Below are 16403 nucleotides of genomic sequence, written 5' to 3' on the forward strand. Positions count from 1 at the left end.
AATGATAATCCAGATAATGAAAAAATAGAAAGAAGGGTAATCTTGGCGTTCTTCAACTGTAAGTAGGTGATTAACAGTGGAATGAACTACACAGGAAGATGATAGAGTCATTGGAATTTGATGGCTGATTTGACAGCCACCTGTCAGACATGCTCTAGCTGCTGATTCTTGCATTGGGCAAGATTTGGATTATGATTTCTGAGGTAACTTTCAACTCTGCAGTTCTATGATGCCATGCTGGGCCAGTTATCTCTCCCAGAACAAATTTTTTAAATAAAGATTTAGGCCGGGTACAGACTGCCTGAAAGCAGCAGTCTGGGGGTGATTTTAGGGCTCGGGAATGCAGAGTGAACGCATGTTCCCGAGCCCTAACGTGCGGTGGTGGCGCCATCATGGCTCGGCCCTGTCCACATGGGGGCCGCCATGATGATGCAAGTGTAGCGCAGTGTCTGCACATCGTGGCGCCATGCATGCGTCATCGATGCATGGCAGTGTGCCAATGGTGCACACATGGCATCCGCTGAACTCACCAAAAAGAATCCGCTTTTTGGTTTGGCTGCTGCAGCATCCCTCAAGAGCAAAAATGGGTGGCTCTAGCCCGCCCTTTCTGGGCAGTCTATTGAGCCCCTTTATTGTAGTTAAAAAAAACAAAACCAAACAAGCATAATGGAAAACATTAATTTACATACAATCCCTTACATTCCATATTAATTACATTCACTCACATCATTCAATCTTAATAAAATGACTTCCTATCTCTCGCCCTTTGTGTTGTTCTAATTATGTGACTTTCCTATTTTCAGATTTATCACTGCTATACAGATAAGCTAGTATTACATATATTAAATTTCATTACTTTCTTATAGCACTTGCTTTACTGCCTGTAATTTTGAAATACAGGCAGCCCAGGTATTTCACGAGAAGTCTATTTTGGGATCCTCAACATAATATGACTTTTGTGTATAATCTAGAAGGCTAATTCTCCTACCTGAGATGAACAATTAGGTATTCTTTCTGGCATTTTCTCTAGGTCCTCCATCATTATCTGTAGAGGAGGACCTAGAGATTCCTAGAGTCCTCCAGCACGACTCTATGATTGAGTCCAGTCGATGTGTACCGTAGGAGTGTGCTGAAGGGCATAGAAATTGCCTAAAGAGAACGTATTTTTGCTGAAATGTGTAAGTGAACCAGTGTTATACAAAGTCATGTAATACATGGTCCTCACCTTCCCCATTTGAGGCTCTCCAATTAAGGTTCTGAACTCTAGGTTATTCTGTGCATAGCTTCTGAGGTGTGCACAAACATGATCTAGTTGCTTCCTCCAGTAACCTGTAATGAGGAAAACAAAGTGAGAAAAAAGACCATATCACAGAAACAGTTTAATAGAGTGGCTAAATAACTCTGCATTACAATATCTAATAATATTGTTAGAAACAATATGTCTAAACTGAGAAATATGTTGATTCAGCTCGCTTGTGAACTCTCAGTAAAAAGCCTTTAGTAAGCCACTATAATTATATTAAACCATAGTGGACAAGCAGGTCTGGAGGGCAAATCCTTTCCAATTAGCACGATAGATTATCAGTATATGGCAAGGTATGCCACCAGACAACATGAAAACTGGAAGTTGTTGGATCCAGTTTCTTTTTAAAAATCTAATTTTGGTCAAAACAAAAGAAGTCTTCTTTAAATAGGGCTTGGCAGTTTTGTTCTACCCAGTGAAAGATTAGACTATTTTGGTATTTTAATAGTTTCTTCACATAGGAGATAGCACTAAATCAATTTAGCATGACAGAATATCACTTTATGACAAAGTTAGATTTCCATCTCCCCACCACCAATGTGGTCCAGAAGCCATATTTCCTTTCTACTGCAAATTTATCAATCTTCTCATTGGAGGAAAGATATTTTGTGGTAAGAAAAGAAGAATGTGAGGAGAGGAGAGAGCTTTAGAAGAAGGTAAAATTTAAAAAGAATTTGTAATTATAAGGATAAGTGTAAGTAAAGAAGAAGAAGTAAACTTGGGTGGCAACTGAAAACCAACTGGAGAGGAAATGAATAAAAAAAGTACAATGGCTTAGTATGCTCATTTAAAGGCATTCAACAGTTCCACAACAAGAGTGATAAAACTGACAGAACCCAGATAAAATAAAAATCCAACAGCCAGTTTATGGAGACTCTATTTTGAAATAAGGGAAAGATTAAACTTTGTTTACCTCTCCCAGGACTGATAGCTGTGAGCAGCCGATTGTGATCATTTGTCTTATTCTGCTTCTCCTTTTGAGCGATCAGCTCACATTCTTTCTTCTTTAGAAGTTTGCTGGATGGATAGAACAAGCCAGTGGTTTGTGTTCCTTGTTCTTTTTTCTCTAATAAATCTGGTCTTGATGTTGACAATGAAACAAGTGATTGCTCCCAGGTCTGCAAGTTCTCATTCTGTTAAAAGTTCAAATTATACTTATACTGATATAACTTATCAAAAGACAACAAAATTATCTTAATGTATTCTCCTACATCAAATTAATATATTTTGGAGATGTTGGTGTTTTCTGATATCTCACAATCTAATCCAGCATTCATGCACAGTATTTTGAGGGTTCAGGATGCATTGTGTACAATAATGCCATAATCTTTACAATATCCTTGTAAAGTAGATCAGGACTGTTCTCTTTCTGTCAGCAAAGATCATTTTATTTAGCTGGTATTTTGGTTATTGCAGAATGGTCTTTTAATGGGATTGCTGCATTTTTAGTTTCATTATGTTTTAAATTATTTTGAACTGTTTTACATTGATTTTAGTTGTGTATTTTTAGTTGTGTGTTTTAATGTTGTAAGCCACTTCAGGTCCTATATTGGGAAAAGGCCAGAATATACTTAAAATTTATTTTAAAAAGATATTACTATTTGTAGAGGATAAGCTGAGACTTGCAGTACTAGTTTAAAGCAGCCTAGTAAGTTTATAAGAAAGATGAATTATAGACTCTGTTTCTCTTAGCTACTACGATACATAACTGAAAACATGACCAGAACTCTTCTTGTTTATTCTAGTCATAAAATAGCAAATCAGTGGTTTCTCAGAGTCACACTTTGTTAGAATTTGCTGTTGTGGAAGAAAATGCAAGATTTCCTAACATCTTGGCAAAGGCATCAACTACTCTGTCATACATATTTTCATCCAGCTATTCTTCAATCCCAATATGTCTTAAAGGTCTCTCTCTTTTTGCATTCCAGCATGGACATTGCCTCCAGATCCTTTTCTCTTTTCAGAAGTTTCTTATAGCTTTGTTCTCTTTTTCAGAGGCGTAAATTTTTCATTAAGATGTTGCATATCAGTAGAGATCTGTATTTTAAAAAATTAAAATATCTTTTAACTCTACTTGCAAATCTTTCTTCAAATCTTTGATCCATTCCTTAGGTTAACATTCATTTAAGCCTTCTCTTTCCCTATTGCCTTATTTGAGCAACCATTTCTGATAAATTTCATTCAAAATTTCTTCCAAAATTAGTTTATTAGAGTCATTTGGCTTAATTGGTTGCTCAAATTATGCTCTTCTTTGTCATTGAGTGGTTGTAGTTTGTCTTGTGTTGGATCTGGTGAAAGATGCCATCATTTTAATGACGAATCAGTTACAAATGTATTTCAATAGCTGTCAAATTGAGAACTGTATTTCCCCACAGTTCTCACTCTCAATCACAGGGTGTCACTGTTGCTTTTAGTCCTAAACAGTGCTTTCTAGCCTCTATACTTCCTTTAATTCCTCATTCAGAAGGAATTCTGGTTCATTATTTCCTTCTCCTCCACCATGAAATCACAATGTTTAGACTACAAAAAAGGTAAATTATCTTCCTTCTCAGGATTATTGGTAGTTTACCCATTCAGCTAACGCAAGTCTATCACCATCCTCTTACTTTAAAAAATCTTAATTTTCTTCTTTATGAAGGGTTAATTTCCTTTTCCTTTCTCTATGCTTTTTAATATATTAAAATGAGTGTTTACAATAACTTAAAATTTATTTCAAAAGCACTTCTTTGCTTTAAGCTGATAAGCATTTTACTCACAGCTTCAGCTTAGCAGTTTTGGTGCTTGAAGTCAACTGTAAGTCACTGGCAAGTTTCTAATGATTCATAAATCTAGTCTGTAACCCCGCTTCGATCCAATGGGAGAGGCGGGGAAACATAAATATTTTTTTTATTATTTTATTATTATAATAATTACAGATCTTATTAAAAGTAGAAAGCTGAGTGTTCGGAGTTGAGGTCCCTTTTGGTTCTAATGGTGCAGCAGGGCAAGTTGCTTCTTCACTGTCTCCTCTGTTCCATTCACAATAAGGTAACAATGTCATTGTGGTCATTTGGAGAAGGATCCCAACGTGGGTATGATTTCCAGAGTTTCTCGTAACCGGGGAAGCCCTTGCGACCAGTTTGTGGGTATTCAGACCAAACAATGCCATATCCTGTGCAGGTTACCTTAGCACAACTACTAAAGGACCTTGCTATACTCTGCCATTTTAACCCAGATATCTCTACACAACTTAAGTTCAAGTTATTTGAAAGACCACATTCTCCCATATGAGCCTGCCTGGATTTTGAGATCATCAAGAGAGGTCCTTCTCTTTTACTACTCTCACAGCACATTTGGTAGTGGCTTAAAAGAAAGCTTTCTTTGCGGCTGCTCCCAGGCTCTGCAACTCTTTCTAGAAAAGGTAGTGTGAAGCCTTCTATGATAATCTTTCAGAGGCAGACAAAGACTTTTGTTTCAAAAGGCCTTTGGGAACGTACCGCTCATTCGAAAAGGACTTTTAGTAATCTGCTCTATTGTTGGCATTTGTTTTTTTTAAATAGGTAGACTTTTGAACTGTTTTTAACTGTACAAATAGTTTAATTATCTTTCAATTATACAGTGGACCCTTGTTATATATACACTGGGGTTTGGTTCCAAGATCCACCGTGTATAACAAAATCCATGGATGCTCAAGTCCCATTAAATATAATGACATAGCAAAATGGTGTCTCCTATAAAAAATGGAAAATCAAAGTTTGATATTTGAAATTTATACTTTTTTTAACATTTTCAAACCGTGTATGCTTGAATCCGTGTATAAAACATCTGTGTATAAGAAAGGCTGACTGTATATTGTTATATGTTTTAATGAATTTTATTTTTATCTATATTTCTTTTATGTCCCAGGAAAAAGTCAGAATACTAAAACTAACACAAATAATAGTCTAACCCAGAACATACAGCATTAATAGCACACATAATTATTTTCTTTTCAGCCACATGGGTTTGCTCACATCAAAGAGATTTAATGCTCATCATTGCATACTGTGATCCACACATGACTGCCATTTGTCTATGAAAACCTACCTCAGAAATCCCTCTGTAATCTCCAGCAGTCAACTGTAGCATATTCTTAGGGTCCAGTCTGGAAGAATGTTCAGTGTAAAGACTGCAAATGCCACAAAATCTACCATATGGATAACTGCTTGCACCACACTTGAAACAAATGAAATGACATTGACACTGAGAAGAAACAAGAGAGGGAATCAGGAGCAATCACAGGGATTATCTGTAAATGTAAATTGAAACTTGTTGAATTTGAAAAGGTTTACAAAAGGTTTATGAAAACTGCTCTGAAAGACAACTGTGGCCAACAGATCAGGGGGACTTCATCATGCAAAACACATAATGTCTGACTTTTGTGGAATGTCTACATCTCAACCTAGCAACCGGTGCAGAAAATAATATTCCCTCTGAATGGTAAATAGGCATAATGAATACTAGCTACTGAGAGACATTTTCGGTATTAATTTATATAATCCACTTTTAAGGCCCTCTAAACGAGCCAATTTGAACAATATAACATTCTGAACAATTATTTGCAGATAAGAAAAAGTAACTAAACAAATCAATCAGATTGTAATGTCTCAGACTCATACTGCGTTAGGTGCAAGAGGAAAACAAATTATTTGGAGCCAGTATGAGAGGGAAAGGTTAGGAGTGCTGGAACAAAAAAGATAAAACAAATGCCAATACAAGCAGGCTCTGATGACAGCTCCTCAGATGAGGAGGATAAAAAACCAGGACACATGAATAAGCGTAACTTGTGAGTGACAGTGAGGGAGATGATGGAGATTAGTCTGATATAGAAAGTTAAACTCAAGTGATGTTTAACAGATTATTCAGCTTAGAAGACTTCAGATGTCTGCTCTGAAAGATGTTAAAAGCACAAAGTTTGTCTCCTGAAAAAGAGACATTTAGAGTTTGAGAACACTGCAAAAATACAGTCCTTTATCTAACATAAGCCATATAGAGGGTCATCCTCTCTGCAGGTCCCATCCAGAGCCTGTGATGTCAGAAGGGGGCACCTGGCCATATGGTTACAGCCAGGTGCCCAGTTTCTGCCCTTACTGGCTATGACAGGGGAATTTAGAGAAGATGAATGGTGGAAGCAGGTAAAGGGTGAATGGTGGTGGTTCCACTGCATAGCAGCAGGTGGGCATGTGACCACCTGCTTGTTGCTATGCCAGCCTGGAGACTTTCCCAGGTGGAACCACAGGCAGGATATCACAGGGTTGGCCCATAGGATCCTGCCCATTTGTTTAGGCTCTCTGGCTTAACCCCAGTTTCATAGTGGTTGCTGAACTAAGGTTTCAAATGATGCCATCTGCTTATTTGAATGGGATGTACAATATTTAGATATATTGTCTATGGTTTTGGCCAGAATGAGGATCTTGCATATTATATGCTATTTTGTGCTCTCTGCACAGAACCACCGTGGAATCTCTTTCATACGGCTTAGGTCCTGAAAGATCCCATCTGCCCATACAAACCTGCAAGGGTCCTAAGCTCTATTGGGGAAGGCTTTTTCTCAGTCCTGCCACCATCACAAACTTGTTTGGTGAGGACATCAGAGAGAGCCTTCTTGGCAGCTGCTCCCATCTCTGTAATATTCTTTCATGGGCGGCTAGGTTGGGCCCCTCCCTGCTTTCCTTTCGCTAGCAGGCAAAGACATTTTTATTCAAGCAGGCTTTTAATATATAATTGTTTCAGGGAGGCTTTTATACAAGGTGTTTGCTTTAGATTTTTTTTAACTTTCATATGTTTTATATCATTTTATACTGTTTTTAACTAGAAGTCTAACTTTAAACCAAAAACTAGATGATTTTAATTGTTTTTAAATTTTAATTGTACAATTTTCTTAAACAATTTTATCGGTGAGCTGCTTATCTGTTAGAAAAGTGGCATAAAAATGAAACACACAAACAAACAAACAAATAATATAATTACCTGACATACTTGGAAGATAATATAGTAGAACCTATGTATATTACATTTTGTCAGTAATACTATATTCCTGTTGTAGTTTTGTTTGCTCTAGCAGCAACACATTAATCCACTCTTTTGTGAAGAACAAATGTTCAATATACTTCATGGTATTTTTTTTAAAAAAATCAAATTCTGTTTGATTTATTTTATAATGATTTTTCTGTGTAACTAAATATGTAGATATATGCAAACTTCTTATCTGACCATGGTTAACTGCAAACAATGTTGTCAGTTGATCTTCAACTTTTAAAGTTAAATACAGTGCTGTAAGGCTGCTTGTATGCTTATTTTGTGTAGAAATTCTTCTTACCATCTTCTCTTCATGTAGGTGGCTGTCACAGATCACACACTGTTTAATGTGAACCGGATTTTCTGCTCCACAAACATGGCACAGTACTTTGCCCTTTCAAATACAAATACATATATTTCACTAAAACTTGAAAAATATGAATACCATCAAGATACCTTTCTTTTAACATGATTCTCACAAATGCAACTGGAGCTATATCCATTTGCACCTTAAGCATAGTGGCATGAGAGAAATAAAAGGAAAAAAAAGGGGGTGGGGGAACAGAAATATTGAAAGAAGGAAGGCAAAGGAACAAATATGAACAATACATGATAATCCTCAACACTGGCTTCTTTTTACATCCAATATCATTTCTTTATATTTCACTTCAGTATGTTAAATTTGATGTGCCACATCTTTCTCAGCAACCAGTTATACTACCTGTACTTGAACAGAAAAGTGGACAGGAAAAGAAGAGGAACAAGGAACTAACAAATTATTTCTTCCAAATTTATTGCTAAGCTTCTTGTATATCATGCCATAGGTAGAAGAATTTATTTTAACCACTGTATTGGAGGCATATTGTGATGTCTGAAACATTTGTGCTGAATGTTCAATACAAAATTAATCCCAAAATAATTTTAACAAGTTTTTGGAAAGTGCAAATAATAATGCTTAAAAACATCCCTGTGACCATGCCACTAACAAGTTACAAAAAATCAAATGAAGTTGCCCTGTTAAACCTTTCCCTAATTTCGTATAGTTTCTGGAAATTAGGGCTAGGGGAAATGGCCAAATTGGTTTCTTGTTTGACTCAATAGGCAGAAAAATATTTGCTCCTGGTTTTGTTTTGTTTTTTTTTGCCTTCTTGTTGGATTTATAATTGTTCTAGGCAAGTATAATATACTGAGACTGACTTAATTTTTAAACACAGGACTAATGTGTTATAGTTTCTGTTGCTGACCTTAACATCTACAAGAGGTGGAGTGCTGCATTTAGGCACAGATGGAATCAATGAGCCACATTTTTGACAGAAGTAAGAAACTGGATCAGATGGCTGAGGAGTTAAGCATTGTGCACACCTAGGAAATAACAGAAAATTTAAAAAGTGAAAAATCAGTTGGAAATAATGTTATCTTGTGAAAATTACTCAACTAAGAGCTATATAACAGAACTCACACTGAAAAGTGTAACAGTACTACATGTTTTGATTACTTCACCCAATCCAGGATGAAGTACCATATATACTCAACTATAAGTCGAGAAATTTTTGCTCCAAAATGGTGTCCAAAATCCTGGGTAGATTTATCCATGGGGCAATGAGGTACTTTGATCAAGCCTCTCCCTAGCCAGGCTGCCTCTGCAAGACATAGCCCAGCTGGGGAGTTGCTGGGAAGGGTGATCGATTGTCCTGCAGCCTCTCCCTGGCTCAGCTCCCTCCGAAGGGAAAAGCCCAGCGAGGGAGACGATTGCGCACCTTCCAGCCTCTCTTCAGCTGGGCTCTTTCCCCTGAGAAGGAGCCTGGCTGAGGAGAGGCTGGGAAGGGCGATCACCCTCCGAGAAGCCTCTCCTTGGCCAGGCTCTTTCCCCAGAGAAGGAGCCTGGCTGAGGAGATGCTGAGGAGGGTGCACGATCGTCCAAAAGTCTCTCCCTGGCCAGGCTTTTTCTGCAGGGAAAAGCCTAGTGAGGGAGATGCTGGAGAGGGCATGCGATCTCCAGCAGCCTCTCCCCAGCTGGGCTGCCCACTCAAGTCTGACCCTCGACGTATCCACGGGTCATATAAAAATCCACATTTCTGGCCCCAAAAGTTGACCTCAACTTATACATAAGGTCGACTTGTACACAAGTATATACGGTAGGCTAGCACTGTTTGTTACAGTAGCATCCCTAGGTCAATAAATGAAACTAGCCAAAAGATACTAGACATACATTTATAGCTGTGCTGGACAAGGCATTAAGAAAAAAAACACCATCTACTGAAAGCCACATTCCAGTATAGTTTGGACCAATGTTATGGTAATACATCTAAATCTAATTTTACAGCAGGATTCTGCTGTTAGTAGATGAAGGGACCAGATTCAGAAGATAGGATCACAGGTGGGCATAAAAATTGAAGCCAAGAGACAAACAGGTATGTTGAGGCTCATGGCACAACAGCAGCAAAGCCATTAACATGCCAAAAGCAGAAGAAACAGGGACAAAGTGGAGGTCTGGCATCAGCAAGGCAAGAAAGTCTTCACTGTTGTTTAGTGCAGTAAGTTGCTCAGGCAGAGGGAATTACTTGGATAAGAAGGCTTTATAAGGTCTGGCATCTCTCTGCTGGTTTGTAAAATCAGCCACTCATCTTCAGGCTATGGGATCAGGTTAGTATTTCAGCCAGAGGACATCCTTGACATTTACAGCCTAGTCTTATTCACTGCCATAAAGACTTGGTAATTATAAAAGAAAGTGTCAAAACCTGATTGATATAAGCCAAGATTCCTCAGCATCTTACAAGAGTGTCATATGATTCCACAAGTTTAAAAATACAAAAAATTACTTACATCAAATCTGTTTCCCTCTGAATTCTCAGTGTTTGACTGCTTGTAGGATTTCTACTATTGTTCACAGTAAACTGAAATAAACAAAACGACAAAACAGGGTGAACTATCAGATGTCTCTACAAAAACATCTAAGTTGTTTTAGACAAATATTATTGGTGTGTACAATGTCTGTTTTGGACCCCAGTTCAGTACTTCAGAAATGGACCAATTCAACTCAAAACGAATCAGAGGCCATCTAATCTCACCTGGGCCTTGATGCCAACTGAGACTCATAAGTCCAAAATTTTCCACTGATTTTCATCAATTCCATTTGTCAGAACTACTGTATATACTCAACTATAAGTCAATCTCATGTATAAGTCAAAAGATTTTGATATGACCCATGGATAAGTTGAAGGTAAAACCTAGGGGCGTGTAATAAAAGATCTAAAGGGTGAAGGAAAGGAAAGCAATGCCAAATAAGTTACAAAATTCCAGCAAGCATAACTGTGTGCACATTAAAGGCTGGATGAATGAGAGAGTAGAGGATGGTCAGTGCTTTCAGGACAGATCATATTCTTGCCTTTCACCAAGGAATGGTTCCTTTTTAAATAAGAGTTCAGTACAGAACTTACAATGACCCATGGATAAGTCAATTTAGGTAAAATTTTCTGTTCTGTCAAATCCATTTAGGAGCTGACAAACGTCTGAGAAGGGAGACTGTGTGTGTGTGTGCCATTTAAAGATGTTTAGAAAAAAACAAGGGCTCTGTCAATAACTTTTAAACTTCTTTGCAAGATTAGAAGAGATTTGCAATAACTTTGCATAATGTCTTTCTACAACAGCTCCAATGGCCACTAGTTTGTTTCCAAGAGCTAGTTGTGCCTTACGAAGCACTACATACCTTGGGTTCAAGGCTATGCAAAGGACTGTATCTTCATGTATGAGGATATTTGAGTTCTGAGGTCTTAAACAGAGGCCCTTCTCTCATATAAGCACCTTTTAGCTTTTGGTACAAACATGAGAACAGACTCTCCTGGTCCTAGGCTCCAGAATTTCTCTTTCAGGGAGGTTAGACTGGTTTCCTCCTTGCTGTCCTTTCAGTGGCAGCTATACATTTTTATGATCCAAAAGGGTTTGGGGAACTGACTTGAATAGTGTAATCTTCTACAGCTTGTATTATTTTTAGTGGATATGTTATAAACAGCTTTAATATTATAAACAATTCATTTATTTTTAACAATAAAATTTTGTGTGCTTTAATCTGTTTTTTAAAATTAGTATCTCTTTTAACTTTTGTAAACTGCCATTAGAAAAAGGGTATGATATAAATGATTAAGATCACTACCACCACCACCACCACCACTGATGCATCTTCTGAAATAACCAAGGGTGTACTTTAAGTTCAAGGATTTTCATGGAAGACTGCCTTTAATTATTTTTTAAAAAAGTTAAACACACAGATTTGAATACATTAAGAAACTTTTTAAAAAACACACAATAAATAAATAAATAAATCCCCAACATAACATACAAAATACATGCATAAACTAATCACTACATATCTGACTTCCCCAATGTTAAACTTCCTAAACACCATATCCAAGTTACACTTTTACTATAAGCAAATTACTATTATCTTTATATTATGTTATAAAACCCAAAACTGATAAATTCCCTCGTTGTGGTCTAAAAAAATGGATAAACATATCCCTATCTTTTTTAAAGTTAACCAAAGACTTTTACTTTTATATATGTTTGATGCAGATTTCTGTTTAGATCAGAGGTCCTCAAACCTTTTTGGGCTACTGCCCTCTTTCATCTTGGGTGACAACCCTAGCATTCTCCAACACCTATTTTTTGGTATTAGGTTTACTGTTTATGCAGCAGCCAGGGGCATCTACCTCAGGCATGCCCAACTTGCCACCACCTCCTTCTCTGCCACAACCTCTCATATCTGAATAAAGAAGAGGCAGTGGCTTAGGCTTGTTCCTCCCTCTTGCTTATGCTGGCCTGACAGCAAAAGGAAGACTCGTTGACTGGCTGCTCAATTGCTGCTCCCAGCATGACCAGGTACAAAGGGAACAGCAACTCAGAACTCTCTTGTCCATGCTGGCCTTGTGGCACTAACCGCACTTAAAAAAAAAAAGAATTGCAATTCTTTTGTAACATTATTTTTAACCAGATAACATAAATAGTACTCATCCTGTTTAATACTGGAATCAACAAACCGCTTTTTTTTACCTGTGACTGAGGCACAAATATGACGAAGTTAGACTCTTCTTTGTTACTTGCGGCACTCAAACAACTTTTCATCAAATGTGGTCTACTGAGATGCAAAGACATGTCTACTTTTTCTTTTGATAAACCTAGAATCACACATACATTTCACTGTAAAACATGGTATTCTTCTGTTCAGTCTGTTCTAGTTATTTATGAGAGGAGATTCATTGCTGACAAACACATATATATACCAACCTTAATGGAAATTATACATTAGAGAACCTGCAATATTTTGATTATTCTCCCCATTTGTTTTACTTCCTTCATTGTTGATTCAATTGTATTGCTTCAGTGTTTAATCAATGGTTCAAAAAGTGTATGAGACCTACAATGTAGTCCACTGTTGTCATTCACATATTGCCTCAATGATGGATGTTGTCCAAAGTTCAAAAGTATAGCATGCAGACTGCTGTTGTTATCATACAGAAAATATCTAAAAAAAGGGGGGAGGGGGAGAAGGCTGCATCCGCACTGCAGAATTAATACAGCCTGACTCCACTTTAACTGTCATGACTGTATCCTACAGAATCCTGAGTTTGTAGTTTGATGAGGCACCAGAGCTCTCTGACAGACAAGGGTGAATACTTCACCAGACTACAAATGCCAGGATTTTGTAGAAGTGAGTCATGGCAGTTAAAGTGGTGTGAAATTGGATTATTTTTGCACTGAGGACGGAAGCCAAAAGAGTACCAAATAAATCTTGGCAAAAAGAAAATGAGCCTAGAGACTGCAAAGCAAGTGAACAGCTACTCTCCATCTCTCTGTGTTACATTCATAAACATGTAACATAACCTCATGTAGATATCACAACAGCATCCACAGACACAGCAGCACAACTTCCCCACTTATCTTCCACAAACTGACCCTGTTCACTTTTGATGACAGCCATTACCATTTGGAGAAACAGACTCCAGGTAGGAAGCCTCAATGCAATGATGGCACATTCTAATTTAAATAAGCGTTTTAAAACCACATGGTTTTAGGAACAAAGAATAGATTTTCATTAAGCCTGCAATACTCTTGAATTTTTAACATCTCTGAATTGCCAAAAATTTTAACATGTGGGTGTGTGGACACAAAATGGATAGGAAACTGGAAACTTATACTCAAAAGGAGAGACTGGCTTGATACACTTTGGCCTGTTACAGACAGCCAAAATAAAGCTGCTTCGAGTCACAGTGGAGGTATGGTGTTTCAATGATGCATGCGTCCTTAAGAGTCCAGAAGCCACACCAAAGCCACGCTCCAGTCCTTAGGGCTGGAGTGTGGCTTTGGCGCGACTTCTGGACTCTTAGGACGCATGCATCATTGAAACACCATACCTCCACTGTGACTCGAAGCAGCTTTATTTTGGCTGTCTGTAACAGGCCACTGTTACTTGAAGCCAAGCATTATATTTCACCCCAGTATCCACGTCCTACAGTTCAAGCATAATGATAAATGCTGAATACCCAGGTTAGTTATAGGCTATGGAAAAAGTGATGCAGCTGGGGCCATACATTTTCTAAAATAAGCCTCTAAAATGCTGAAACCCAGGTTTAGATTATACTTTTCTAATCTCATGTATATTAGTGGGGATACTGAGGGCATGTCTCCAGTTTATTGTTCTCCTGTCTGACTCTGTCTCCTGTTCTCACCTGACAGCATCCCTGACAGATTCCAGCTTAACCAATTTCCATGGTAGTACTGATTTAAATTAAAAAGACAATATCTAAGGTTTATCCCAGAGCAATACATTGGGACACAGAAGGGAACATGTTTAGACTGTTACCATAAAGTGCCCAAGGCATATTTGAAATCCAAATCCAATGAAGAAATCACAATGAACTACTGCCCTTCTGAATTTTTGGAGGTATGTCACTATCATTAAAATAACTTTATATTAACTAGCAAGCATTTTAGAGTTGTCTTAGATTTAGCTTAAAAATACAGTTACCTTGTGATTTTTCTGCTACAGCACTGCAACAGAGTTTGTTTTTCATGTCCACTTTGTTCTTTCTTAGACTTAAATCAGATAATTCATTTTCCACTTCCTAAAAATTAAAAAAAATTATTAATCACAAATACATGTTCCCTGAATACCAGTTCCATCTTCTTGCACATCCTAACTGTCTTAAGAAATCCTCTCACCAGTATGTTTTAACAATGGTTTGGATTTGGAGCAAAAAGGGGTATTTGTAATGGGAAGGAAAATTACGATAGGTGAGAAGATCCATAAGCAAACCCTGCATCTGTTGGCTTAAAATGCAATGCCTCACTGGTTGCAAGTGAAATATTTCACCTAATCAATGTATATAAAGGGATAATGTATACTTTGGAGAAATGTTAGGATTTCTTCTATTGTGATTTCAGAGCCATCAATTATTAGAAAAATTCTGAACAGACAAATGTATGATTTAAAATATATTCATAACTTACAGCCCACTAGTGAATCGGATGGCTGCTAGTGATTAGTACAACACCTGTGTTTAGATTTGCCTCCCTTCATCTCCCATAAGCAAGGATTGGCAGCTCAGAGAAGATAGGCAGCACTATATACAGCTATAAGTGAACAGACTATTATGTGCGATCAGCACCCCTGCAGCTGAAGAGAGGTGGATCAGCTGCAGCATCCTTCTTCTGGCCATGATGCAGTGGCATGTTTTGGTAGCAGTAGCACCACTGTACACATGTATGCTCTTCTATAAGAGCCTGAGTTCTGACAACATTTTAAACGGAGTCTTTCCCAGGTCCTCACATATACTTGAATCAGGATGCCGCTGAGATGGGGACAACAATGCCAAGGCCATCTGTGGCTAGTACTGATTTTCACAATACTACCAGAATGAAAACCCCACCATCATTTTATGACCAATTTTATGGCCAATACTTTGCAGCCTTTCTTCCCCTTCCTATGCTCCCTCTATTCCTGAAGGGAATGGCAATTTCACTGAGTTTCCATGTTATCATAATTGATACTTAGAAAAGAGAAAAAAATGCTAAAGTAGAATGATTATTTTTCTCCATCTCTTTTGTTAATCTTTATGTACCAGGACAAGGACATTTTAGTCCCCAGTGTTACATTTCATTGCAGAATCCACAGAGAATTAGATCTGCAATGATGACATTCTGTGATATTACTACCCTGTTGTAAACAATGGTCCAAAATGCACTGCAGAAATAATCCCATTTAAGACCACTTTAACTGCCCTGGCTCAATGCTAGGGAATTCTGGGAACTGTAGATCATAGAATCACAGAATAGAGTTGGAAGTGACCGCAAGGGCCATCCAGTCCAACCCCCTGCCATGCAGGAAATCCAAATCAAAGCAACCCCGACAGATGGCCATCCAGCCTCTGTTTAAACACCTCCAAGGAGGGAGATTCCACTACACTCTGAAAGAATGTATTCCACTGTCGGACAGCCCTTACTGTCAGGAAGTTCTTCCTAATGTTGAGGCAGAATCTCTTTCTGGCAGTTTGCATCCATTGTTCCGGGTCCTAGTCTCTGGAGCAGCAGAAAACAAGCTTGCTCCCTCCTCAATATGACATCCCTTCAAATATTTAAACAGGGCTATCATTGTCAGGAAATGACATGTATGTGATCACAAGATAGAGCTGTGAGCTAAGTATTGTAAACAGTCAAGTTCCAGTGGCAGTTGACAGTTGCATTATGGAATGTTGATGCAGTCAGTCCTTCTGAGAGAGAGTGTCAGTTATGACAGTTGGTGTAAGAGTAACTGCCTCTCTGTTTTTGTTGTTATGGTTGTTTGGTTGGCAAAGTATTTTATTTATTAAAGTAACTTATTTATTAAAAGCCCTAGAGTGAAGGCTTGAAGTGCTCTTGTCGTTATTTCTCAAGCCGGGAGCTCAAGGCCATTTGCAGTGGTGAAGGAATATTTTCCTTCTTGGCCTGAATACCTTTGCAGACATCTCTCCAGATTCCTTCTCCCTGGCGTCCTGTTGACGTGGTTCAACTCTGTAGGTGGTCGTGGTGGACA

General features: G+C 38.0%; 1 protein-coding gene across 6 annotated transcripts in view; it reads right to left on the reverse strand.

Annotated features, from left to right (window-relative positions):
* The window catches only part of LOC149316745 (double zinc ribbon and ankyrin repeat-containing protein 1-like), a 45744-nt gene that overhangs the window by 16616 nt on the left and 12725 nt on the right, over positions 1–16403 (reverse strand). For 5 of the 6 annotated variants that reach the window (XM_089516148.1, XM_089516152.1, XM_089516149.1 and 2 more), the window contains exons 5-12: positions 14361–14457; positions 12386–12510; positions 10163–10233; positions 8584–8701; positions 7641–7733; positions 5369–5524; positions 2217–2436; positions 1226–1329 (exon numbers count right to left, since the gene is read on the reverse strand). In XM_089516148.1, the coding sequence (XP_089372274.1) occupies positions 1226–1329; positions 2217–2436; positions 5369–5524; positions 7641–7733; positions 8584–8701; positions 10163–10233; positions 12386–12510; positions 14361–14457 (984 nt within the window). Of the gene's footprint in view, positions 1–1225; positions 1330–2216; positions 2437–5368; positions 5525–7640; positions 7734–8583; positions 8702–10162; positions 10234–12385; positions 12511–14360; positions 14458–15834; positions 15998–16403 lie in introns of those variants that run through there. The other variant, XM_089516153.1, reaches the window with a different exon arrangement.

The sequence above is a fragment of the Sceloporus occidentalis genome, unplaced genomic scaffold (assembly GCF_023333645.1).
Source record: "Sceloporus occidentalis isolate IW3139 unplaced genomic scaffold, rSceOcc1.0.p SCAF_3, whole genome shotgun sequence".
Classification (NCBI taxonomy): domain Eukaryota; kingdom Metazoa; phylum Chordata; class Lepidosauria; order Squamata; family Phrynosomatidae; genus Sceloporus; species Sceloporus occidentalis.